Source organism: Oncorhynchus mykiss, chromosome 26, assembly GCF_013265735.2.
Source record: "Oncorhynchus mykiss isolate Arlee chromosome 26, USDA_OmykA_1.1, whole genome shotgun sequence".
Classification (NCBI taxonomy): Eukaryota; Metazoa; Chordata; class Actinopteri; order Salmoniformes; family Salmonidae; genus Oncorhynchus; species Oncorhynchus mykiss.
In genome coordinates this window covers 45158454-45186298 of record NC_048590.1, presented here as the reverse complement: position 1 = coordinate 45186298, position 27845 = coordinate 45158454, and the positions used below count along the sequence as shown (strand labels likewise).

At 45.3% G+C, this 27845-nt stretch overlaps 1 protein-coding gene across 3 annotated transcripts in view; it reads right to left on the bottom strand.

Annotated features, from left to right (window-relative positions):
* Positions 1 to 1492: 1492 nt before the first annotated feature.
* Positions 1493 to 27845, bottom strand: part of LOC110506180 (leucine-rich repeat serine/threonine-protein kinase 1) — a 143691-nt gene continuing 117338 nt past the window's right edge. For 2 of the 3 annotated variants that reach the window (XM_036964258.1, XM_036964260.1), the window contains 8 exons: positions 22828 to 22979; positions 20652 to 20769; positions 17920 to 18036; positions 15037 to 15237; positions 14585 to 14799; positions 11614 to 12099; positions 10614 to 10715; positions 1493 to 2390 (listed from right to left, as the gene is read on the bottom strand). In XM_036964258.1, the coding sequence (XP_036820153.1) occupies positions 2213 to 2390; positions 10614 to 10715; positions 11614 to 12099; positions 14585 to 14799; positions 15037 to 15237; positions 17920 to 18036; positions 20652 to 20769; positions 22828 to 22979 (1569 nt within the window). In that variant the 3' untranslated portion in view covers positions 1493 to 2212. The remainder of the gene's footprint in view (positions 2391 to 10613; positions 10716 to 11613; positions 12100 to 14584; positions 14800 to 15036; positions 15238 to 17919; positions 18037 to 20651; positions 20770 to 22827; positions 22980 to 27845) is intronic. The other variant, XM_036964259.1, reaches the window with a different exon arrangement.

The following is a 27845-nucleotide window of genomic DNA, read 5'->3' as shown; positions in this document are numbered from 1 at the left end:
GTAGCTTCTGTTCAGGCCAGGGTCTCTCTGAAGTCAGAAAGACAGTTACTGCCTATTGCTGATCCGGGAAGCTTTATTCAGTACGTTAGAGATTTGATCTGGGTTAGATACCTGATCTGATATGCTTCATTGGTTTTCAAACAATATATTTTCTAGGAGGTTGCATTTATCACTCTATGCATACATGTTGTCCAGAGTTGCACTGTGTGTGTGTGTAAAGGTTCAATGGTGTGTGCATGTGGTTCACTGGTGTGTGTTTGTGTAGGTTCAATGTTCTGTGTGTATATGTAATACCTGGCATAGTATGGTACAAGCACCCTGTATTCCTCCCTCCAGGTGGGACCCCTGTCAGCGCTCCCTTCATTAATCCATCATCCCCCCTCCATCCTTTCATCCCTCATCAGCGGTCAGGTTACAGCAAGGCTGTGTTGGAGAACTTACCCCTATCTCCCCATATTGCTCCACCCACCCACCTACCTACCTACCCCCCATCTCTCCACGTTCTCCTCTCAATGTGCCCCCGTATCCCTCTGTATCCTTCTCACAATCTACCCAGAATATTCCCTCCTTCCCCGAATGAGGGGAGAGGGTGGGTTGAAAAAGAGAGTGGGAGAGAGGGGGGAAAGAAGGAGAGAGAGGGGGGAGAGAAGGAGAGTGAGGAGAAAGATGGGGAGAGAAGGAGAGCGAGAGGGGGAGAGAAGGAAAGAGGGGGGGAGAAGGAGAGATAGGGGGAGAGAAGGAGAGAGAGAGAGGGGGAAAGAGAGTCTTGGGAGAGAAGGAGAGAGGGGGAGAGAAGGAGAGATAAGGGGAGAGAAGGAGAGAGAGAGGGGGAAAGAGAGTCTTGGGAGAGAAGGAGAGGATACTCAAATGTAGGAGATTGGGGGATGCAGGCAAGTCTCTTACAAGCAACATTTAGTTCGATAGACACAGCAGGCAGGTTGGATAAGAGGTCAATAAACTTCCATTCAACACAGGCTTCTACTATTAGAACAAGTTTATTCATGGTCATACAGTATATACACAATACAGTATATTTACACTGAAGAGGATTTGAACATATTACACCATAAATGAACACCATCTCACTGACACAGCAGTGAAGTTAGCAAATGTCCCAAATGGAACCCTAGTCAGTGCACTACTTTTGACCAGGGCCCATAGTGCACTATGTAGGGAATAGGGTGCCATTTGGGATTCAGCCTCAATACACAATATAGTGCTGGCAACTTCTTGAAGCACTTGAAGTAAAACTGATGGCATCAAACCGAAGGGCAAACTCCTACACATAGTTAACCCTGACTTCTGTCTACAGTTTTGTTACTTGTTAAATGCACAAGTCAGAGTTTAGCCCAGCAGCAGAAACCCTTCATCTAATGTCTATCTGAGCTAGTATGAGAGATTGGTATAGGAGAGGTCATTGGTTTAGAGACAGTCCCAGTCTCTATACTGCAGGGCAGGGGTGAGTCCTTTCTGCTGTGTCCTTGGTCTGTTGGGTGATGGCTTATGAGGAAACAGAACTGCTTACCGTGTTGTTTACTCATATATCTCACACACACAACCCAGTTGAGTGTTACGTTCCACTGTCCTGTGAAGTGAGTACACTCTGTGTTCAGTAGATCTGGGACACGTGTCTTTACGGCCCGTTTTGTCCTACCATCTGTTTTATGCTTGCAGAACTCCAGTAACCTTCCCCAAATCCTGGTTGGTAGATTCTGGATTTCCTGCTTAATCCTGATTTCAGGAGTCTTCCAACTGGATTTCTGGAAAACCTGGCATATTTGGTAGTTACCGAAAAATTACAACCCTAGTCCCTTCTATCTTCAGACTCAGGTTTAACTGGTAGTCAATCCATCTTAGTGATGCTCCAGAGGGGGAAATGTGGGGTGTGTAGGGGGCACACATGTTTTTTTTGACCTGGTCCCTGGGGGTTTGGGCCCAAGCTATGATAGGATGAGGCACCCCCCCCCCCCCTTCCTCCCCCCATCCCTGAGTCTCCTCTCAACATATCCCAATCTCTCCTGTCCTCTCTTTTGCATCAACATCTCCCTCACCCCTCCTTGTCACTCTGATGTCAGAGCTCCGTGGCCCCCTGCTCTGAACACTGGGGGCCTGTGAATGTGTTTTCTCTCTCTCTCTCTCTCTCTCTCTCTCTCTCTCTCAGAGAACTATGATTCTGTGACTGCTAGCCTCTGCCTGGGACACCGTACAACGGCTACCTTCTTTTCCTCATGCTGGTCTCCAGCCTCCCCAGCTCCTCGTAGGACTGGTAGAAGACCTCTAGCTCACGGGGGCCCCAGCCCCGCCAGACACACAGGCACCAGGCCCTATTTTCGTTGCGAAAGCCACACACAACCGTGTCCTTTGCCACCAGTGCAGCCTCCTCCAGGGTCCTGAGAGAGAGAGAGGGGGTAAAGAGAGAGAGAGAGGGGTAAAGAGAGAGAGAGAGGGGGTAAAGAGAGAGAGAGAGGGGGTAAAGAGCGAGGGAGAGGGAGGAAGAGAGGGAGGGAAGAGTAATAGAAAGAGAGAAGTGTGAAATAGGGAGGAGGGAAAGAGAGAGTTAAACGTTGAAATGAGTATGTGTGGATTCTTCCTAGAAGTAGCCAGGCTTTACTGAGAAGAGGTTCCCTGGAAGGCTACTGAGGAGTACACTGATGAGGACACTGAGGAGTACACTGAGGAGTACACACAACACCCTGTTTACATAGGATTTCTACCTCCAGGTAGGAGGTGCCCTAAGGCACACATCTAGAATGAACTTACCTTCCCTAAAAGCTGACTTTAACTCAGAATCTTAGATCAGTGTTTAAAGTGCCAGGTTAATACATACTTTCCAGAAATGACACAAACAGGCAAATCATCCCACTCCTGATTTATGTAGGACATGACACAAACAGGTAAATCATCCCACTCCTGATTTATGTAGGACATGACACAAACAGGTAAATCATCCCACTCCTGATTTATGTAGGACATGACACAAACACTCTGGGAAGAGGGAAGGCTTCCACATAGCTTGTTGCCGTGTTGCGTGCTTAACCATGCATCATATACACACCCCCATATTATCTTCCTGCTACTGTTGTTTCATGTGTTGTAGCTTACCAAGACTATCATCATCCTCTCTGGTACGCACTGCAATCTACAACACTGATGGTTACATGTAATCTACAACACTGATGGTTACACAACACTGATGGTTACACAACACTGTTGTTTCATGTGTTGTAGCTTACCAAGACTACCATCATCCTCTCTGGTACGCACTGCAATCTACAACACTGATGGTTACATGCCATCTACAATACTGATGGTTACATGCCATCTACAACACTGATGGTTACATGTAATCTACAACACTGATGGTTACATGTAATCTACAACACTGATGGTTACATGCCATCTACAACACTGATGGTTACATGTAATCTACAACACTGATGGTTACATGTAATCTACAACACTGATGGTTACATGTCATCTACAACACTGATGGTTACATGCCATCTACAACACTGATGGTTACATGTCATCTACAACACTGATGGTTACATGTAATCTACAACACTGATGGTTACATGTAATCTACAACACTGATGGTTACATGCCATCTACAACACTGATGGTTACATGTAATCTACAACACTGATGGTTACATGCCATCTACAACACTGATGGTTACATGTAATCTACAACACTGATGGTTACATGCCATCTACAACACTGATGGTTACATGTAATCTACAACACTGATGGTTACATGCCATCTACAACACTGATGGTTACATGTAATCTACAACACTGATGGTTACATGCCATCTACAACACTGATGGTTACATGCCATCTACAACACTGATGGTTACATGCCATCTACAACACTGATGGTTACATGCCATCTACAACACTGATGGTTACATGTAATCTACAACACTGATGGTTACATGCCATCTACAACACTGATGGTTACATGTAATCTACAACACTGATGGTTACATGTAATCTACAACACTGATGGTTACATGTAATCTACAACACGGATGGTTACATGTAATCTACAACACTGATGGTTACATGCCATCTACAACACTGATGGTTACATGCCATCTACAACACTGATGGTTACATGTAATCTACAACACTGATGGTTACATGCCATCTACAACACTGATGGTTACATGTCATCTACAACACTGATGGTTACATGTAATCTACAACACTGATGGTTACATGTAATCTACAACACTGATGGTTACATGTAATCTACAACACTGATGGTTACATGTAATCTACAACACTGATGGTTACATGTAATCTACAACACTGATGGTTACATGCCATCTACAACACTGATGGTTACATGTAATCTACAATACTGATGGTTACATGTCATCTACAACACTGATGGTTACATGTCATCTACAACACTGATGGTTACATGCCATCTACAACACTGATGGTTACATGCCATCTACAACACTGATGGTTACATGCCATCTACAACACTGATGGTTACATGCCATCTACAACACTGATGGTTACATGTCATCTACAACACTGATGGTTGCATGTAATCTACAACACTGATGGTTACATGTAATCTACAACACTGATGGTTACATGTAATCTACAACACTGATGGTTACATGTCATCTACAACACTGATGGTTACATGTCATCTACAACACTGATGGTTACATGTAATCTACAACACTGATGGTTACATGTAATCTACAACACTGATGGTTACATGCCATCTACAACACTGATGGTTACATGTAATCTACAACACTGATGGTTAAATGCCATCTACAACACTGATGGTTACATGTAATCTACAACACTGATGGTTACATGTAATCTACAACACTGATGGTTACATGCCATCTACAACACTGATGGTTACAAACATAGGTGAGCATAAGACCACTACGGGGTAAAGGTATTTAAAAATATATATTTTCCCCCCTGCCACACACACACACACACACACACACACATACACACACACACACACACACAACAGTCATGTGTTAGCGGTATCGCCATAGAGAATGATGAAGACTTTCGTAATGCCCTGTAAAGCCTTTAGAAGTTGTAGTTTGTTTCAAATGGGATGAAATTGATACAGAGACCGTGTTCGATAGCATTACATATGTGGTGCATTGTGGGTAATTGTGACTGACTGATCTACAAATCACCTTGCATCCTAAATAACGAGTCATTATGATTTGTAGATCAGTCAGTCAGTCTACAGTGGATGTGAAACAAGCCCAGAATCTCCAGCGTGTTTCTCACAGCCTTTCCTGTCTTCCTGCGACCCTATGGCCAGACCTCAACCTGTCCCTGGTGCTACTAGTCTAAATGGGATCTAACGTCACCCTATTGAAGTTGAAATTGAAATGGCTATGGTAAGGGTTAATGTTAAAGTTCAAGTTAGGGTATGGGTTAAGGTTAGGGATGTCCTAAGGATCCCAGATAGCACTAACCCCCTGACAACCACTGCTTATTAAGGACCTCGGCATTGGGTGGCCCTTTCATTGCCTGCTGCTAAAACCTCACGCACACACACTGACACACGTACACACATGCACTTCAGACAGAAGTCCTCTTCTGCTGTAGCTAAAACAGCTGCTGGGACGTTTATAGGAATAATTACAGAGTGGAGAAAAACCCCGTTAAGCACATGATGAGGGATCTCTGCTGGGTCTTTATTGAAGCTGAATCAGCAAATTAATCTCCAGCTCCTTTTCTTGCTGTGCCAGAAAGTGTGTACGTCCCAAATTGCACCTTATTCCCTATGTAGTGCAATACTTTTGACCAGGGCACACAATAGGGAACAGGGTGCTACTACATATGGACTAGGGGTCCATTTGGGATGTAACCAGACAGTTCTGCTGGCCTACTTTGCTACAGCAGATAAAGAGGTCCAACACTCCACAGGTCTGGAATGAGGCCTGTTTTTCACCGTTAACACCATGGCTGGATCCCAAATGGAACCCCATGCCCTACATAGGGCCCATAGGTGTTCTGGTCAAAAGTAGTGCACTCTATAGAGCAAAGGGTTCCATTTGGGATGCATCCCGTGGCTTGGACGGGGCAATGTGCCGGTGTTACGGTAGAAAGACATTGCCCTGACATTTGGTTCCGCCCCTGTATTAAAATTCTAAATCAAATAACTAAATGATCCTTGGTATGACCTTCTTAAAACAATTCCATATAGCTTAGTAGAACCCCCACCCCCTCTTTCCCCCGGCTTAGACTGTAATGGGTTAATCAATGGAGCACTTTCCCACACTGTTTCGTTGGATGTTATAATTGCATTGGGGATTCTTTGTGTGGTGCAATCTATTTGAAAGTGACTATAATTTACAGCAGGTGTCTTCAACTCCACTTCCTGGAGCATGGAGGGTTTCTGTTCTGCTTCCCAGACAATGGCCATGGTGCAAAAAAGATTGAAGAACAGATATGACATCATCGTTTGACCACTTATCCAGGCTTTAAACTACGGCGCGCGACATGGTTCAATGTGCCTATAAATCAGCGCAATCTGCTTTTTCATTTTTTTCAAATTGACGCTGTCTTTGGAGCTAGAATTGGGATCATGTATACTGTGCTAATGACGACACAACAAACAAGCAACAGAGGGGAGGGTAGCCATGTGTGACTGACGTGTTCTCCGTTTGCTCCCGTGGTATTCTTAAAGTTTATGTGAATTCTGCAGCAGAACCGTATTTATTTTCAAATATTAATTTGGTGATCCCTTTCCATAAAAACCAAGACTACTTTGCTTCCGAATGTCAGCATGTCGACCAAACATAAGGCCAAGAACATGACTTTGAGAAAACCCGGCCTACAAGACCCTCTCTCATCACCGCCCTCTCCTGAGTCTGAGGGCCCGGGGACGCACACTTTACCCGGGGGCGCGGTAAAAACTGTGATTACAAAATCCTAGCTAAGCTTTTAGCCATCCGTATGGAAGGCTTGCTACACCAAGTAATACACTCTGACCAGACTGGCTTTGTGAGAAATAGGCATTTATTTTTCAATATTAGGCGCCTTATGAATATACTGTACTCCCCAGCGTCGGAGGACCCGGAGGTGGTGGTCTCGCTTGATGCCGAAAAAGCGTTTGACCGCGTTGAGTGGGATTACCTAACAGCTGCCCTTTATAGATTTGGCTTTGGCCCCAAATTCATTGCGTGGATAAAGATTATTTATTTTTCCCCCATGGCTTCGGTACGGACTAATAACTAATAGTCCTCTGACTATTTTCCCTTGCACCGCGGATCCAGACAGGGTTGCCCACTCTCCCCGTTGTTGTTTGCTTTGGCAATCGAGCCTCTCGCCATTGCACTACGCTCTAATGATGCCATTCAAGGCATAATCAGGGCGGGCTGGGAGCAGAAAGTCTCGCTATATGCTGACGACCTCCTTTTGTTTATCTCCAACCCCGATACCTCATTGCCACGTGCCCTATCTGTTCTTAAAAAGTTTGGATCAATCTCAGGGTACAAGCTGAATCTAGGCAAGAGTGAGCTTTTTCCGGTAAACAAGGCTGCTTTAAAGTGCTCTTTCACAAGTTCTCAGTTTAGGATTGTCCGGGATCAATTCACCTACTTGGGAGTAAAAGTGACAAGGAAATATTCAAATTTGTTTCAGGAAAACTTTGTTGCTCTAGCAGACAGATTGAAACAATCTTTTACTTTTTGGAATTCGCTACCCCTTTCTCTTATCGGAAGGGTTAATGTTATTAAAATGAATGTGTTGCCCAAATTTTTATATTTATTTCAATGTTTACCCATTTTTATTCCAAAATCTTTTTTTATTTCACTGGATCATACATTTATGTATTTTATTTGGGATGGCAAGGTACCACGGATTGGTAGAAAACATTCACAGAAGCCTAGGTCATTGGGGGGTTTAGCTTTACCACATTTTCAGACATACTACTGGGCTGCAAATTTCAGAGCCGTTCTGTACTGGCTGCAGACTGATCCTACTGGCCCTAGACCACTCTGGGCCCAGATGGAGTCTGAATCGTGTAAACCTGCAGCACTTTCCTCTGTGCTGTGCTCGTCTCTCCCAGTGTCCCTAGGCAAAAGGTGTGACAACCCAATTGTAAAGCATTCTCTTAAAATTTGGAATCAGTTCCGTTTAGCCTTTAACCTCCGAGGCTTTTCTCTATCAGGCCCAATCAATCAGAGCATTTTATTTCCTCCATCTTTGAATGATGGGGCTTTTGGCATTTGGCACTCACTAGGCCTTTCCTCGCTAGCCCAATTATTCTTTGATGATACATTTGCCTCTTTTTCTCAGCTGCAGGAAAAGTTCAATCTCCCCCAATCCCACTTTTTCCACTATCTCCAGACTAGAAACTTTGTCAGGGCTAACACACCTGGATTTCCCAATAGGCCTGCGAATACAGCTATAGAGAGCATCCTGGAGCTGAACAAGCTTCCTAGAGGCGCAATTTCAGATGTATATGCTATCATTCATGACCTACATAACCCTTCTTTGGTGCCTTTAAAGACTTGATGGGAAAAAGATTTGGGGGAGGAACTTGGGGAAGACGCCTGGGAATCTGTGCTGCGCAGGGTGCACTCGTCCTCTTTTAGCACTAGACACAGCCTCATTCAATTCAAGGTGGTTCACCGTATCCACTGGTCGGGGGCCAAACTTGGAAGAATACTCTCTGATTTTGATCCTACCTGTGTCAGATGTAAGGTGGAACCAGCCACACTGTTGCATATGTTTTGGGGCTGTCATAAACTGTCAGGTTTCTGGGAATTAATATTTAAATGTTTCTCTGATATGTATGACACTGTTATAGACCCGTCTCCCCTTACAGCCCTTTTTGGAGTACTGCCCATGGGTACCCCCCTATCAAGAATCCAGTCGGACACTGTTGCTTATACAACTCTTTTAGCTAGACGGCTAATACTACAGAACTGGAAAATGGCAGCTCCCCCATCTTATAAATATTGGGTGAGGGATGTGTTGTGCTCTCTGAAACTAGAAAAATTTGAATTCAATTCACGTGGGAACCCCAAACTGTTTGATGAGGCTTGGGCTCCATTCCGGTCTTACTTTAAACAGTCCATCCTCTGATGGCATTCCAATTAATACTAAAATAAGTCTGTGACTTGAGGGTTGGAGGAGCTTCTCTCTGTGTTTTTGCTGGGGGGGGGGGGGTATTAAGGTTCATGTGCTTATTGATTGTGATCCGCAGATGCCTTGTTCATCTTGCCCAGGCAGAGACTGAAGTGTGAGCTTGTTGTTCCCAGTTATTTTTACATTTTGTTCACGCCTACATGAATAATCATTTTATTTTTTTATTTTAAAGCATTGTAAACTTTTTTTTTTGTCCAGTGGATGGTCGGTCTGTGGCCATGACTGTCTGTGAGTGGTTGCATTTCTCCACCCTTATCCCTTGACTGTTTACAGGAACAATGGTGAGATGTTAGCCCTGTCCCTGTACTATAGATTGCCCTTTAACCTCTGTAGCCTTCTGCCTGGTGTGTTTAACTTGTCTAAAGTATGGTATCTTTAAAGCTATTTTTTTATTTGTATTTTTTTTTTCTAGTTGAGTATATTATTTATATTGCTTTGTCTTGTCTGTGTGTGTATGTTCAAAACTTAATAAACAGAGTAAAAAAAAAAAAAAAAAAAAAAAAAGAGCAACAGAAAGTGTTGTACAATACCGCAAAATCCCCAAATGAGGCGTTTATGGTAAATACACGGGGGTAATTATACACCTTTGCCATTAAGGCCAAAGGTGTATAATATCTTACACTATCGTGCCGACCCCAACGGAACTGTGCTGGCTCAGACAGTCTTTTCCAGCTGGGTTACAGCTACTATGGTGGATACGTAACCAGGCCAGCCCAGTACGGCTCTGCTCGGCAGGATGTAAAGGCTACTACTGAAGGAGAAGCTGTCGTCAACAGACACTGTGGCCCTCGAAGGCTAGGAATGGGATACCTGCTTTAGAGCATCAACCCATACGGTAGCCTCTACAATTGGGTACATCCTATGGGTACATCCTATGGATTGGGTACATCCTATGGATTGGGTACATCCTATGGATTGGGTACATCCTATGGATTGGGTACATTCTATGGATTGGGTACATCCTATGGATTGGGTACATCCTATGGATTCCCAAAGGAAATATCATTGAGGCCAGTGCTGCTCAACCCTCTTGCTGGAGATATACCGTCCTGTAGGTCTCAGTCCAGCCCTAACCTGACATACCTGATTCAGCTAGTTAAGGTCTTGGTAAGCAGCTAATAAACTACGGCGTGCTAAATAATGGTTGGACTGAAACCCTGCAGGACGGTAGCGCTCCAAGGCAGCAGCCCTGATCTAGCCTATCAGAGGGCAAGGGAGGGCTATTACCATATTCAAAAAACCTATCCAGACTTCTCAGATTTAAAAGCATTGTCTAGGGAGTGGGGCTAGGAGTGGATTTGTAACTGGCTGTTCCATCAGCATAGTGGAAGCTGATTGGACAGACAGTCTACACACCTCACTGTCTATCAAAAAGAATGGATGCATCTCAAACTGTCCCTTTAGACTATTGAGAAACAGCCTTCCTGACAGGATATGACCTCACCCGTAAGAGGAAGTTCCAGGGGGGCAGAGCACAGCGATGACACGCCCCCTGAGCTGTCCTGTCTGCCGCTGGACCTCGATCACCATCACGTCACCACCACTCCTGGAACACAACACAGTAGTGACTAAAGATCTGTTCTTGGCAGAGTCAAATAGGTACTGTTTCAGTGGGGCTGACCACGTAGATTATACTCATAGATTCTAATTTTACTCTGATTCAAATCACTTCTTGCTGATTCGAGTATTGGCTCAATAATGACAAAGAAGCCCAAAACGTGTCTGCTGCAGAGGGACAAGACAAAGCCATGATAAAATATATTGGCTCACCATTAACTAGAAAGTTAGATAGAGAACAAGCTATAGCTGACTAGCACAACAACTAACGGTAGCTATCATGGTCACTTTGCACATTTTTTATTTTTATGTTTGACATACTTGGTTAGTTGAATAGTATTTTGTAAATGACAAACCTTATTCAAAACTCTAAATTGTGATTTGAGGACAGACCTAAGTCCCATCTGTTGGCATATTTCCACCATAAGACTTTACCCCGGTGTTTGGCCTAAAGACATAGATAGACCTTAGTGTTTCACCCTCTGAAGCCTGGCCCAAAACAAGTCTACTCTGGGCCAGAAAAAGACCCTGACCTGGATCCAGACTGGGCCATTTGGGCCTTTTCTAAAAAAACTTTTCCTTCACAAAAGGAACCGTTCAGATATTTCAGTGGTTGTTGATTCTGCTCTTCACGTCTTTAGTGTCAGCCCGAGCTATGGAAACACAACTTCCCCTAAATAACAACTAGTGCTTACATCCAAAACAGATTGGAGTAGGACCAGACAGACCAGATGGAAATGTTGCAGTATCAGATCTCACAACGCCTGGAGGAGTGTTAACGTCAGGAACCACCTAAATATGGTACAGCAATCTTTTCTTGACTGCAAAAAAAGTGTGTTGTAAGACAGTGTGACATGCTGGGTTTGTGTGTGTAGCATTGTGGGTACCTGGGGATCCAAAGGGTTCCATTGACAGCCAGCACAGTGAGGGCCTGCAGGTGGGGGGGAGTGGTGGTAAAGGTTGTGGTGGGGTCAGAGTTCACCACAGGGTCAGGGTCGTCTGGATGATCCTGAGGCCTCTCTTCCTCCTCAGTGGAAAAAGGCATACTGCTGGAACTAGCCAATGAGCTGAGCGCGCAGGAACTGGATCTTTCCAATCCCAGCGGCTCTGACAAGGGGCCGGATCGGTCAAATCCCAGCGAAGGGGTGGAGTCAGAGGACATGGAGCAGTAGTCCGTCAGCGAATCCTGGTGCTGGATGATCTGAGTTCCCGCCTCCTCGCTGTAGATCAGCGTCACTTTGTCGTTAGGACATTCCTCCTCCTCCTCATCTAGACACTTCCTCTTTGAGTCAAGGTCAGGACTAGTAGCCATGGTAACCCCTGCAGGTCGCTGTACAGTGAACACGTCCCGGAGAGGGTTGGCGTCTCCACAGCTGGAATGACGAAATGACATTTGTATTATGTGTATGTATTGGTCACATGGTCTGTTACATAGTGAAATTGTGTCTTGGCTGTGTATTTGTATTTATTATGGATCCCTATTAGCTGCTGACTCTTCCTGGGGTCCAGTTTATACAATTTAAAAAATATGACAATACATTTACAGATTTCACAACACACTGTGTGCCCTCAGCCCCCGACTCCACCACTAGCACATATCTACAGTTCTAAATCCATGTGTATGTGTGTCTATAGTGCGTATTTTATCATGTGTGTGTATGCATGTGTCTTTGGCTATGTTTATGTTGCTTCACAGTCCCCACTGTTCCATAATATATTTTTATCTGTTTTCTTTAATCACATGTTACTGCTTGCATCAGTTACATGATGTGGAATAGAGTTCCATGACGTCATGGCTCTATGTAGTACTAACGTAGTACTGTGCGCCTCCCATAGTCTGTTCTGGACTTGGGGACTGTGAAGAGACCTCTTGTGGCATGTCTTGTGGGGTATGCATGGGTGTCCGAGCTGTGCGCCAGTGGTTCAAACAGACAGTTCGGTGCATTCAACATGTCAATACCTCTCATAAATTCAAGTAATGATGAAGTCAATGTCTCCTCCACTTTGAGCCAGGAGAGATTGACATGCATATTATTAATATTAGCCCTCTGTGTACATCCAAGGGCTAGCCGTGCTGCCCTGTTCTGAGCCAATTGCAATTTTCCTAAGTCCCTCTTTGTGACACCTGACCACATTACTGAACAGTAGTCCAGGTGCGACAACACTAGGGCCTGTAGGACCTACCTTGTTGATAGTGCTGTTAAGAATGTCTCCATCTTAGCTACTGTTGTATCAATATGTTTTGACCATGACAGTTTACAATCCAGTATTAGTTTAGTATTCCTTGCCAACCACTCTGAAACTAATAGCTGACATGTATAGTGTTGATTCATCCACATACATAGACACACTGGCTTTATTCATGTCATTAGTAAAGATTGAAAAAAGTAAGGGGCCTAGACAGCTGACCTGGGGAATTTCTAATTCTACCTGGATTATGTTGGAGAGGCTTCCATTGAAGAACACCCTCTGTGTTCTGTTAGACAGGTACATCTTTATCCACAACATAGCAGGGGGTGTAAAGCCATAACACATAACATTTTCCGGCAGCAGACTATGATCGATAATGTCAAAAGCTGCACTGAAGTCTAACAACACAATCTTTTTATCATCAATTTCTCTCAGTCGACCAGCACAGCACTTACACAGTCATTTGTGTAAGTGCTGTGCTTGTTGAATGTCCTACTGAAAGTGTGTTGTCAATTAGTTTATTGTAAAATAGTATTATATCTGGCCAAACACCATTATTTCCAAAAGTTTACTAAGGGTTGGTAACAGGCTGTTTGGTCAGCTAGTTGAGCCAGTAAAGGGGGCTGTGTCCTACCTACCACCAGCGTATCTTATAGCTGTGTCCTACCTACCACCAGCGTATCTTATAGCTGTGTCCTAATACCACCAGCCTATCTTATAGCTGTGTCCTACCTACCACCAGCGTATCTTATAGCTGTGTCCTACCTACCACCAGCGTATCTTATAGCTGTGTCCTACCTACCACCAGCCTATCCTATAGCTGTGTCCTACCTACCACCAGCCTATCTTATAGCTGTGTCCTACCTACCACCAGCGTATCTAATAGCTGTGTCCTACCTACCACCAGCCTATCTTATAGCTGTGTCCTACCTACCACCAGCCTATCTTATAGCTGTGTCCTACCTACCACCAGCGTATCTTATAGCTGTGTCCTACCTACCACCAGCGTATCCTATAGATGTGTCCTACCTACCACCAGCCTATCTTATAGCTGTGTCCTACCTACCACCAGCCTATCTTATAGCTGTGTCCTACCTACCACCAGCGTATCTTATATCTGTGTCCTACCTACCACCAGCGTATATTATAGCTGTGTCCTAATACCACCAGCATATCCTATAGCTGTGTCCTACCTACCACCAGCGTATCTTATAGCTGTGTCCTACCTACCACCCGCGTATCTTATAGCTGTGTCCTACCTACCACCAGCGTATCTTATAGCTGTGTCCTAATACCACCAGCGTATCTTATATCTGTGTCCTACATACCACCAGCATATCTTATAGCTGTGTCCTACCTACCACCAGCGTATCTTATAGCTGTGTCCTACCTACCACCAGTGTATCCTATAGATGTGTCCTACCTACCACCAGCATATCTTATAGCTGTGTCCTACCTACCACCAGCGTATCTTATAGCTGTGTCCTACCTACCACCAGTGTATCCTATAGCTGTGTCCTACCTACCACCAGTGTATCCTATAGATGTGTCCTACCTACCACCAGCGTATCTTATAGCTGTGTCCTACCTACCACCCGCGTATCTTATTGCTGTGTTCTACCTATTAGTCTAACACTACCTCACCCCACCCACCCACGTCTCACACACCAGTACGTGGCACAGAGCTGGTAGGTGGCAGCGTGGTACAGCTGCAGGGTGTTGGTGTGGTCGTCCAGGGTCCACACCGCCTCATCCCCCCACAGACAGGGGCTGGAGGCCAGGGCCTGTATGGAGGATGGTGGGTCGTAGGGGTCCAGACGATGCACCGCCTGGAGGGTCCGGCAGTCGATCACCAGCAGGCCTGGACCATGGGAGTACCACAGCTGGGAGGAAGAGCAAGATGGAGATAAGATTTACACTTTATGATAACCATTCATATTACCAGAGTTTAACCCTGTAACATTGTAATGAGGTTACCGGTATTTCACTACTGTATACAATGATTTACTATTTCATCATTGGACATTGTGGTATACAGGTATATTGAAATATATCAGAATATCTAGATAGATAAATAGATACATTTTGATATATCGGCATATTGATATATCTATTCCAACCTGGGATCCACTGTGGACCAGGACCATGCTCCTGACTGGGTAGGGTCTCTGTCTGGGGTCAGAGTCCTCCATCCCAAACATGGTCATATTGAGGGTGTGAGAACACAGGTAGGTCTCTCCTTCTACAGGCATGTCATCCATTAGAGAGTACACTGCCACCAGACCGTCTGACATCCCCATGAAGACACACGCCTGGGTCTGCTTGGGTGGGAGGAGACCAGAATGTTAGGTTGGGGGGGTGTATACGGAATGGAGAGTGGTTGAAGGGACGTGGACAGGGAGAGAGAGACAGAGATAGTAAAGATATCAACAACACATCCCAACCTTGATAAAGACTGAAGACTAGATGAAAAGCATGAACGGAGGTGAAAACATTCTTGTTTACTAAGTTAAAATAGAGAGCGGGGCAGTAAAAAGACTGCACTGCTGCAGTAAATAATACAACCAGTAAATCAATCTACTGTACGGTCTTCTAATTTAAGTGTAAATATGCGTTTGATAGCGTTCGTCATTCCCAACACATATTTACATGTCATACAACCAGGTCAGCGCCTAAGTGTCACTGTAGAATGTTTTCCCCAGAGTTGTTCCTCCCACGACCTCGCAGTCCCCCTAGCAACTACCAGCGGTTGTTCTACTGTTGTCCTACAGCAGGACTGTTCTACCTGTACAGCTGACTTCAGTGGAGGATGGGTTTCTGGGAAGGAGGGAAAGATCAAAGGGGGCTCCACGTCTGCAGTGTAACACCCTGAACAGCCGACGTGTCAGAAATATGTTAGATAGAGCTATGGTACTTTGGGGGTGTTGCTTCTGTCAAAGTTCAAACAAATGGAACTATCCAACACTTCTGCGCCCCTTCTTCGAGGCAAGCAAATCAAAGTGCCTTGCAGGTATAATGTGAGAGAGCCTTTAGCTCCTTATCCCCAGACAGACAGCAGGCTCCACTAGGTCAGCCTCAACACCTGGACTACCCCAGCCACAGGACACTTCAAACGGCTGAGGGTCTAGGGAGAGGGGGGTGAAGGGGAGGTGGGGGGGCACACAGGCAGTGCTCCTGTAAAAAGGCAGTGCTCACTAGAAGCACTGAAAGCATCATGTTGACACAAAACTAATTTACACTTTGAAATGACTTGGCCATTGACTTTTCCTAAATAAGTATATTTAACACAGCACAGCTGATGGCCCATCTAAACTACACCTATACTATAATGAAATACATTTTACACATAATAATAGAGTTAGCCTAAACACAAGATTAAATGGACAATAGTCTGATGGGTGACAATATTAACAATAGTCAAATTGTATATGAAGAGATGGACTAGTGCAGCTTGGACTTGATACAGAGGGAAACGGAGCAACAAAAAGTGTCTTTTTAAAATCCCCCTACAGCAGACGTAGGCAACTAGATTCAGCCACTGGCCCATTTTAGTCAGTCGGATGGTCGGGGAGGCAGAACATTATTACAATGATCTGTGCACCGCAAATGACCACGACTAAGAGATTGTATTGGAAATGAACAATCATTCCAGAGTGGCGGGCCGGGCGCAGTGCACGCTAACCAGGTGCACGGTGTTTCCTCCGACACATTGGTGCGGCTAAGAAGCAGTGCGGTTGTGTTTCGGAGGACGCATGGCTTTCGACCTTCGTATCTCCTGAGCCCGTACGGGAGTTGTAGCGATGAGACAAGATAGTAACTACTAACAATTGGATACCATGAAATTGGGGAGAAAAGGGGTTAAAAATTCAACAACAAAATAAAAATATATCTCACTTTTACCAAGAGTAACCACGTCCATGCACTCCACACATGAACACGAGGCAGCATACAACCCAGGCCACTAAGCACCTACCTTCATAAACACAACCAAAGGAACATTTTTCGGGATGCATATATTAAATGGATTTATACTGTTTGAATGTTGACATCAAAAAGACTGGCATTTCTACTGTTAAGAGGACCGTAAAACCTCTTTTACCACAGTAGCTGTGTTAGTTAATGATGGTCAGAACGCTAATAAACCCCTACAAACGGTGAAAACAGTCAGGCTGGTTTGGAAGGCAGTTAGATGGTATTATTATCAACTGCTGTTCTGTTACTGTATAAACACTTTACAGTACAGAGATAAGAGAACACCGACTATCCAGTGTATCAGAGTTACATTGGGGTTTAGTAGATGACGGAACAACGATGGGTTGGGTTCCCATAATTCTTTCTCACAGAGATCCGTGTAATCATGTATGGTTGTCTGGGGCTACAACAACAAATGTGTATTGTTGGGGTTACTGGTGGACCGGTTCGGGAACTACTGGTCTAGGAGATGGTTTGAGATAGGGTTGTCACGGTAGCAGTATCGCGATAAGTCTGGTAGCAAGGAAACAAAACATGATGCGGATTTCAATTCTAAAGGAAAACAATCCTAATTTTGGAAACAAAAGAGCATTATGTTATCACCCAGAGTCAAATGTGTTTATTTTCTAAGCTATACACAATATTGTATGAAAGGTTCCTAAAGGAGCAAATAGTAGTCTGCTTCATGTGTTCGCCATGGAAAATCGAGTATGGTATTATTGTGATACTGGTATCATGACAACCATACAGGGCAGTAGTGAACAGTATGTTACATGGTCTCTGGCGGGCACGGGGAACAGACAGTTGACAACAGTAGGACAGGACAGTTACCTGGTCTCTGGCGGGCAAGGGAAACAGACAGGTGACAACAGGAGAGTTACCTGGTCTTTGGCCGGCACGGGGAACAGACAGGTGACAACAGGAGAGTTACCTGGTCTCTGGTGGGCATGGGGAACAGACAGGTGACAACAGGAGAGTTACCTGGTCTCTGGCGGGCATGGGGAACAGACAGGTGACAACAGGAGAGTTACCTGGTCTCTGGCGGGCACGGGGAACAGACAGGTGACTATAGCAGGACAGGATATCTGTTTCTGGGGCTGGCTCAGTGGACACATCTCCTTTAGACTGTAGATGAACACTTCCTGCTCCTAGAACACACACACACACACACACACACGTAAATACACACACACATGTATGTACAGTTGAAGTCGGAGGTTTACATACACTTAGGTTGGTGTCATTAAAACTCATTTTTTCAACCACTCCACACATTTCTTGTTAACAAACTATAGTTTTGGCAAGTCAGTTAGGACATCTACTTTGTGCATAACACAAGTAATTTTTCCAAGAATTGTTTACAGACAGATTATTTCACTTATAATTCACTGTATCACAATTCCAGTGGGTCAGAAGTTTACATAAACTAAGTTGACTGTGCCTTTAAACAGCTTGGAAAATTCCAGAAAATTAAGTCATGGCTTTAGAAGCTTCTGAGAGGCTAAATTACATAATTTGAGTCAATTGGAGGTGTACCTGTGGATGTATTTCAAGGCCTACCTTCAAACTCTGTGCCTCTTTGCTTGACATCAAATCAAAAGAAATCAAAATAAATCAGCCAAGACCTCAGAAAAGATTGTAAGACCTCCACAAGTCTGGTTCATCCTTGGGAGCAATTTACAAATGCCTGAAGGTACCACGTTCATCTGTACAAACAATAGTAGGCAAGTATAAACACCATGGGACCAACCAGCTGTCATACTGCTCAGGAAGGAGACGCGTTCTGTGTCCTAGAGATGAACGTACTTTGGTGTGAAAAGTACAAATCAATCCCAGAACAACAGCAAAGGACCTTGTGAAGATGCTGGAGGAAACAGGTACAAAAGTATCTATATCCACAGTAAAACGAGTCCTATATCGATATAACCTGAAAGGCTGCTCAGCAAGGAAGAAGCCACTGCTCCAAAACCGCCATAAAAAAGACAGATTACGGTTTGCAACTGCACATGGGGACAAATATCGTACTTTTTTGAGAAATGTCCTCTGGCCTGATGAAAGAAAAATAGAACTGTTTAGCCATAATGACCATCAGGAGGAAAAAGGGGGAGGCTTGCAAGCTGAAGAACACCACCCCAACTGTGAAGCATAGAGGAGACAGTATCATGTTGCGGGGGTGCTTGCTGCAGGAGGGACTGGTGCACTTCACAAAATAGATGGCATCATGAGGAGGGGAAAATTGATGTGGATATATTGACGCAACATCTCAAGACATCAGTCAGGAAGTTAAAGCTTGGTCACAAATGGGTCTTCCAAATGGACAATGACCCCAAGCATACTTCCCAAGTTGTGGAAAAATGGCTTAAAGACAACACAGTCAAGGTATTGGAGTGGCCATCACAAAGCCCTGACCTCAATCCTATAGAAAATGTATGGGCAGAACTGAAAAAGCGTTTGCGAGCAAGGAGGCCTACAAACCTGACTCAGTTACACCAGCTCTGTCAGGAGGAATGGGCCAAAATTCACCCAAAACGTTTGACCCAAGTTAAACAATTTAAAGGCAATGCTACCAAATACTAATTTAGTGTATGTAAATGTCTGACCCACTGGGAATGTGATGAAAGAAATAAAAGCTGAAATAAATCATTCTCTCTACTATTATTCTGACATTTCACATTCTTAAAATAAAGTGGCGATCCTAACTGACCTAAGACAGGGCAATTTTTTACTAAGATTAAATGTCAGGAATTGTGAAAAACTGAGTTTAAATGTATTTGTCAAAATACATGATATATTTGAGATTCTTCAAAGTAGCCACCCTTTGCCTTGATGACAGCTTTGGTTGAGAGAAGGCCAAGAGTGTGCAAAGCTGTCAACAAGGCGAAGGGTGGCTACTTTGAAGAATCTAAAATCGAAAACATATTTTGATTTGTTTAACAGTTTTTTGGTTACTACATGATTCCATGTGTTATTTCATAGTGTTGATGTCTTTAGTATTATTCTACAATGTAGAAAATAGTAAAAATAAAGAAAAACCCTTGAATGAGTAGATGTGTCCAAACTTTAGACTGGTACAGTACACGCACGATCACACACTTACAGAAACTAAATGTATACAGATATACATCATCTACTCAAGGTGAATAATGTTATAAGCTTCCATTTCATGGGCAGAGCAATACTTAAAAAATATTGACAATGATCATTTTGGATATAAACCCCCATCTATTCTTTAACATGTACCCTAATTCCATAAGTACCCGTGTATTCTTGGCTGTTCCCAATGACACTCCCCATACATGTTATCACTAGACTTTATACTGCCTCACCAGGTAACATGACAGCAACACAACTCAGCCTGAGCCTACACACTACAAAGTCAAAGCCACAGGTTAGACTAGAGAGGAACATACTTATGGTATGGTGAGAGCAATTGTACTGACATGGTGTCAACATGTACATTGATTACATTACGAAATCCACCTAAGAAGGCTTATGGCTTTACGTCTGAGGTTTTATGTCATGCTGAGTTCCATTGCGACAGAGGGCTATGTAAACTGTAAACTTGCAATGTAAATCCAGTGTTAAGGATAGTTTGGCCAACCCCACCCCCAGAGTTTATGTAAATTCATATTTAAGTAAACTGTCAGATGCAAAGAACATGTATGAATAAGTATAAGTATTCTATTCTAATGTCCATAGGAAACCCAGTGTTAGTGATTGTTTGGCCAACTCCAACCCCAGTGTTAGTGATTGTTTGGCCAACCTCTGTGGCGGTCCATAAGGTGTTATCCATCTTCATCTGACAGCTCAGCCTGGTTCCTGGACACGGCATCCTCTTCACCTCTACCTGACCCGTCTCTACGTTCACCACACTGTAGTTCCTATAGGACAACACACATTCACTATCACACTGTAGTTCCTATAGGACAACACACATTCACTACCACACTGTAGTTCCTATAGGACAACACACATTCACTACCACACTGTAGTTCCTATAGGACAACACACATTCACTACCACACTGTAGTTCCTATAGGACAACACACATTCACTATCACACTGCAGTTCCTATAGGACAACACACATTCACTATCACACTGCAGTTCCTATAGGACAACACACATTCACTATCACACTGCAGTTCCTATAGGACAACACACATTCACTACCACACTGTAGTTCCTATAGGACAACACACATTCACTACCACACTGTAGTTCCTATAGGACAACACACATTCACTACCACACTGTAGTTCCTATAAGACAACACACATTCACTACCACACTGTAGTTCCTATAGGACAACACACATTCACTAGCACACTGTAGTTCCTATAGGACAACACACATTCACTAGCACACTGTAGTTCCTATAGGACAACACACATTCACTAGCACACTGTAGTTCCTATAGGACAACACACATTCACTACCACACTGTAGTTCCTATAGGACAACACACATTCACTACCACACTGTAGTTCCTATAAGACAACACACATTCACTATCACACTGTAGTTCCTATAGGACAACACACATTCACTACCACACTGTAGTTCCTATAAGACAACACACATTCACTACCACACTGTAGTTCCTATAGGACAACACACATTCACTATCACACTGTAGTTCCTATAGGACAACACACATTCACTAGCACACTGTAGTTCCTATAGGACAACACACATTCACTAGCACACTGTAGTTCCTATAGGACAACACACATTCACTAGCACACTGTAGTTCCTATAGGACAACACACATTCACTACCACACTGTAGTTCCTATAGGACAACACACATTCACTACCACACTGTAGTTCCTATAGGACAACACACATTCACTACCACACTGTAGTTCCTATAGGACAACACACATTCACTACCACACTGTAGTTCCTATAAGACAACACACATTCACTATTGCAGAGTTTCTAGAACACACACACACACACACACACACACACACATACACACACACACAGTAGTCCAACAAGTCATACCGAGACAATACACACCATTTAACCGTGTTACCCTGACACAGAGTTAGGACAGTATTCAATCTTTCTCCTTCTTCCCCTGGCGGAGTAGTACCTGCTGACAATTATCATGTCATTCTCATGGTCGGTTCTCATGCTGGAAGCCCTGGCGCAATACCTCTATGAGGGGGTATTAGAATTACAAAGGATCTCTATGGGGTTAACAGCAGGACAGCTGCAGGCAATAGCAGTCATTAGCACCACCTGTATGGAGCGATGAAAGCTGCCTTTATCGTGGTGAGATTATCTCCCTTCCCAAAGCACACACAGTCACACACAGGGGGAGAGCAACACTAAAGCAATTACTTTCCACCTGGGAGCTTTATTTCAGGACAGGAGTGTGTGTGTGTTACTCTCAGAGAGGTATGTGCACAGTATGTATGTGTGTGTGTGTGTTCTGCCTCCACTGCTCTTTATGAGACAGGAGTGTGTGTGTGTTACTCTCAGAGAGGTATGTGCACAGTATGTATGTGAGTGAGTGTGTTACTCTCAGAGAGGTATGTGCACAGTATGTATGTGAGTGAGTGTGTTACTCTCAGAGAGGTATGTGCACAGTATGTATGTGAGTGAGTGTGTTACTCTCAGAGAGGTATGTGCACAGTATGTATGTGTGTGTGTGTGTTACTCTCAGAGAGGTATGTGCACAGTATGTATGTGAGTGAGTGTGTTACTCTCAGAGAGGTATGTGCACAGTATGTATGTGTGTGTGTGTGTTACTCTCAGAGAGGTATGTGCACAGTATGTATGTGAGTGAGTGTGTTCTGCCTCCACTGCTCTTTATGAGACAGTCCAAGCATAAGCAGCTGAAATACACCCTCAGATCCTCAGGAAGTCTACACTGACACTTTTTGGGCCAGGAAAACCTCTGAAATCAACACAAAGAGAAACCAACCTGTCGTCCTTGTCCCCGTCCCAGAACACAGCGCTGTGTCCCTGCAAGTGGGACAGGAAGAGCTGGGAGTGTGTGTCACAGGTCAGCAGGTACTTCAGGCATGGGAAACTGGGCTCCTGCATCTGCCTCACACACTGCATGGCCAGGGGCCTCTGGATCAAGAGAGAGACACACAGTCACTATGTCATACTGTAATCCAGGGTTTCCCAATTGGTGGCCAGTGGATTGGTGATTTTATCTTAGCAAAAAGAATGATGGACATAAAAGACTGTAAAAACACCAAATCAGCCCCAAGCTGATTTGGTGAAAATGTAAATCAGTATTCCCATGCATAATAGAGAGAGATTTATTTGACCTTTATTTAACTAGGCAAGTCAGTTAAGAACAAATTCTTATTTTCAATGACGGCCTAGGAACAGTGGGTTAAGGGGCAGAACGACAGATTTGTACCTTGTCAGCTCGGGGATTTGAACTTGCCACCTTTTGGTTACTAGTCCAACGCTCTAACCACTAGGCTACCCTGCCGCCCCAAAGATATACGATACTGTATATAAACATTTATGTGGACACCCCTTCAAATTAGTGGATGCGGCTATTTCAGCCAACCCCATTACTGACAGATGTACAAAATCCAGTACACAGCCATGCAATCTCCATAGGAAAACATTGGCAGTAGAATGGCCTTACTGAAGAGCTCAGTGACTTTCAATGTGGCACCGTCAAAGGATACCACCTTTCCAACAAGTCCATTTCTGCCTTGCTAGAGCAGCCCCGGGCAACTGTAAGTGCTGTTATTGTGAAATGGAAACGTCTAGGAGCAACAACGGCTCAGCTGTGAAGTGGTAGGCCACGCAACCTCACAGAACAGGACCGCAGAGTGCTAAAGCGTGTAGCGCGTAAAAATAGTCTGTCCTCAGTTGCAACACTCACTACAGAGTTCCAAACTGCCTCTGGAAGCAACATCAGCGCAAGAGCTGTTCTTTAGGAGGTTCATGAAATGGGTTTCCATGGTCGAGCAGCCGCACACAAGTCTAAGATCACCATGCCACGCGTCGGCTGGAGTGGTGTAAAGCTCGCCTCCATTGGACTCTGGAGCAGTGGAAACGCATTCTTCGGAGTGATGAATCACGAGTCACCATCTGACAATCTGACGGACGAATATGGGTTTGGCGGATGCCAGGAGAACGCTACCTGCCCGAATGCATAGTGCCAACTGTAAAGTTTGGTGGAGGAGAAATAATGTCTGGGGCTGTTTTTCATGGTTCGGGCTAGGCCCCTTAGTTCCAGTGAAAGGAAATCTTAACGCTACAGCATACAATGACATTCTAGATGATTCTGTGTTTCCAACTTTGTGGCAACAGCATGACAATGCCCCTGTGCACAAAGTGGTTTTCGAGATCGGTGTGGAAGAACTTGACTGGCCTGCACAGAGCCCTGACCACAACCCCATCGAACACCTTTGGATGAATTGGAATGCCGACTTCAAGTCAGGCCTAATCACCCAACATCAGTGCCCGACCTCACTAATGCTCTTATAGCTGAATGGAAGCAAATCCCCACAGCAATGTTCCAACATCTAGTGGAAAGCCTTCCCAGAAGAGTGGAGGCTGTTATCGCAGCAAAGGGGGGACCAACTCCATAGTAAAGCCTTCCCAGAAGAGTGGAGGCTGTTATCGCAGCAAAGGGGGGACCAACTCCATAGGAAAGCCTTCCCAGAAGAGTGGAGGCTGTTATCGCAGCAAAGGGGGGACCAACTCCATAGGAAAGCCTTCCCAGAAGAGTGGAGGCTGTTATAGCAGCAAAGGGGGGACCAACTCCATAGTAAAGCCTTCCCAGAAGAGTGGAGGCTGTTATAGCAGCAAAGGGGGGACCAACTCCATAGTAAAGCCTTCCCAGAAGAGTGGAGGCTGTTATAGCAGCAAAGGGGGGACCAACTCCATAGTAAAGCCTTCCCAGAAGAGTGGAGGCTGTTATAGCAGCAAAGGGGGGACCAACTCCATAGTAAAGCCTTCCCAGAAGAGTGGAGGCTGTTATAGCAGCAAAGGGGGGACCAACTCCATAGTAAAGCCTTCCCAGAAGAGTGGAGGCTGTTATAGCAGCAAAGGGGGGGACCAACTCCATAGTAAAGCCTTCCCAGAAGAGTGGAGGCTGTTATAGCAGCAAAGGGGGGACCAACTCCATAGTAAAGCCTTCCCAGAAGAGTGGAGGCTGTTATAGCAGCAAAGGGGGGACCAACTCCATAGTAAAGCCTTCCCAGAAGAGTGGAGGCTGTTATAGCAGCAAAGGGGGGACCAACTCCATAGTAAAGCCTTCCCAGAAGAGTGGAGGCTGTTATAGCAGCAAAGGGGGGGACCAACTCCATAGTAAAGCCTTCCCAGAAGAGTGGAGGCTGTTATAGCAGCAAAGGGGGGACCAACTCCATAGTAAAGCCTTCCCAGAAGAGTGGAGGCTGTTATAGCAGCAAAGGGGGGACCAACTCCATAGTAAAGCCTTCCCAGAAGAGTGGAGGCTGTTATAGCAGCAAAGGGGGGACCAACTCCATAGTAAAGCCTTCCCAGAAGAGTGGAGGCTGTTATAGCAGCAAAGGGGGGGACCAACTCCATAGTAAAGCCTTCCCAGAAGAGTGGAGGCTGTTATAGCAGCAAAGGGGGGGACCAACTCCATAGTAAAGCCTTCCCAGAAGAGTGGAGGCTGTTATAGCAGCAAAGGGGGGGACCAACTCCATAGTAAAGCCTTCCCAGAAGAGTGGAGGCTGTTATAGCAGCAAAGGGGGGGACCAACTCCATAGTAAAGCCTTCCCAGAAGAGTGGAGGCTGTTATAGCAGCAAAGGGGGGACCAACTCCATAGTAAAGCCTTCCCAGAAGAGTGGAGGCTGTTATAGCAGCAAAGGGGGGACCAACTCCATAGTAAAGCCTTCCCAGAAGAGTGGAGGCTGTTATAGCAGCAAAGGGGGGACCAACTCCATAGTAAAGCCTTCCCAGAAGAGTGGAGGCTGTTATAGCAGCAAAGGGGGGGAACCAACTCCATAGTAAAGCCTTCCCAGAAGAGTGGAGGCTGTTATAGCAGCAAAGGGGGGACCAACTCCATAGTAAAGCCTTCCCAGAAGAGTGGAGGCTGTTATAGCAGCAAAGGGGGGGACCAACTCCATAGTAAAGCCTTCCCAGAAGAGTGGAGGCTGTTATAGCAGCAAAGGGGGGACCAACTCCATAGTAAAGCCTTCCCAGAAGAGTGGAGGCTGTTATAGCAGCAAAGGGGGGGACCAACTCCATAGTAAAGCCTTCCCAGAAGAGTGGAGGCTGTTATAGCAGCAAAGGGGGGGACCAACTCCATAGTAAAGCCTTCCCAGAAGAGTGGAGGCTGTTATAGCAGCAAAGGGGGGGACCAACTCCATAGTAAAGCCTTCCCAGAAGAGTGGAGGCTGTTATAGCAGCAAAGGGGGGGACCAACTCCATAGTAAAGCCTTCCCAGAAGAGTGGAGGCTGTTATAGCAGCAAAGGGGGGACCAACTCCATAGTAAAGCCTTCCCAGAAGAGTGGAGGCTGTTATAGCAGCAAAGGGGGGACCAACTCCATAGTAAAGCCTTCCCAGAAGAGTGGAGGCTGTTATAGCAGCAAAGGGGGGACCAACTCCATAGTAAAGCCTTCCCAGAAGAGTGGAGGCTGTTATAGCAGCAAAGGGGGGGAACCAACTCCATAGTAAAGCCTTCCCAGAAGAGTGGAGGCTGTTATAGCAGCAAAGGGGGGACCAACTCCATAGTAAAGCCTTCCCAGAAGAGTGGAGGCTGTTATAGCAGCAAAGGGGGGACCAACTCCATAGTAAAGCCTTCCCAGAAGAGTGGAGGCTGTTATAGCAGCAAAGGGGGGGACCAACTCCATAGTAAAGCCTTCCCAGAAGAGTGGAGGCTGTTATAGCAGCAAAGGGGGGACCAACTCCATAGTAAAGCCTTCCCAGAAGAGTGGAGGCTGTTATAGCAGCAAAGGGGGGGAACCAACTCCATAGTAAAGCCTTCCCAGAAGAGTGGAGGCTGTTATAGCAGCAAAGGGGGGGACCAACTCCATAGTAAAGCCTTCCCAGAAGAGTGGAGGCTGTTATAGCAGCAAAGGGGGGGACCAACTCCATAGTAAAGCCTTCCCAGAAGAGTGGAGGCTGTTATAGCAGCAAAGGGGGGGACCAACTCCATAGTAAAGCCTTCCCAGAAGAGTGGAGGCTGTTATAGCAGCAAAGGGGGGACCAACTCCATAGTAAAGCCTTCCCAGAAGAGTGGAGGCTGTTATAGCAGCAAAGGGGGGGACCAACTCCATAGTAAAGCCTTCCCAGAAGAGTGGAGGCTGTTATAGCAGCAAAGGGGGGACCAACTCCATAGTAAAGCCTTCCCAGAAGAGTGGAGGCTGTTATAGCAGCAAAGGGGGGGACCAACTCCATAGTAAAGCCTTCCCAGAAGAGTGGAGGCTGTTATAGCAGCAAAGGGGGGACCAACTCCATAGTAAAGCCTTCCCAGAAGAGTGGAGGCTGTTATAGCAGCAAAGGGGGGGACCAACTCCATAGTAAAGCCTTCCCAGAAGAGTGGAGGCTGTTATAGCAGCAAAGGGGGGACCAACTCCATAGTAAAGCCTTCCCAGAAGAGTGGAGGCTGTTATAGCAGCAAAGGGGGGGACCAACTCCATAGTAAAGCCTTCCCAGAAGAGTGGAGGCTGTTATAGCAGCAAAGGGGGGGACCAACTCCATAGTAAAGCCTTCCCAGAAGAGTGGAGGCTGTTATAGCAGCAAAGGGGGGGACCAACTCCATAGTAAAGCCTTCCCAGAAGAGTGGAGGCTGTTATAGCAGCAAAGGGGGGACCAACTCCATAGTAAAGCCTTCCCAGAAGAGTGGAGGCTGTTATAGCAGCAAAGGGGGGACCAACTCCATAGTAAAGCCTTCCCAGAAGAGTGGAGGCTGTTATAGCAGCAAAGGGGGGACCAACTCCATAGTAAAGCCTTCCCAGAAGAGTGGAGGCTGTTATAGCAGCAAAGGGGGGGA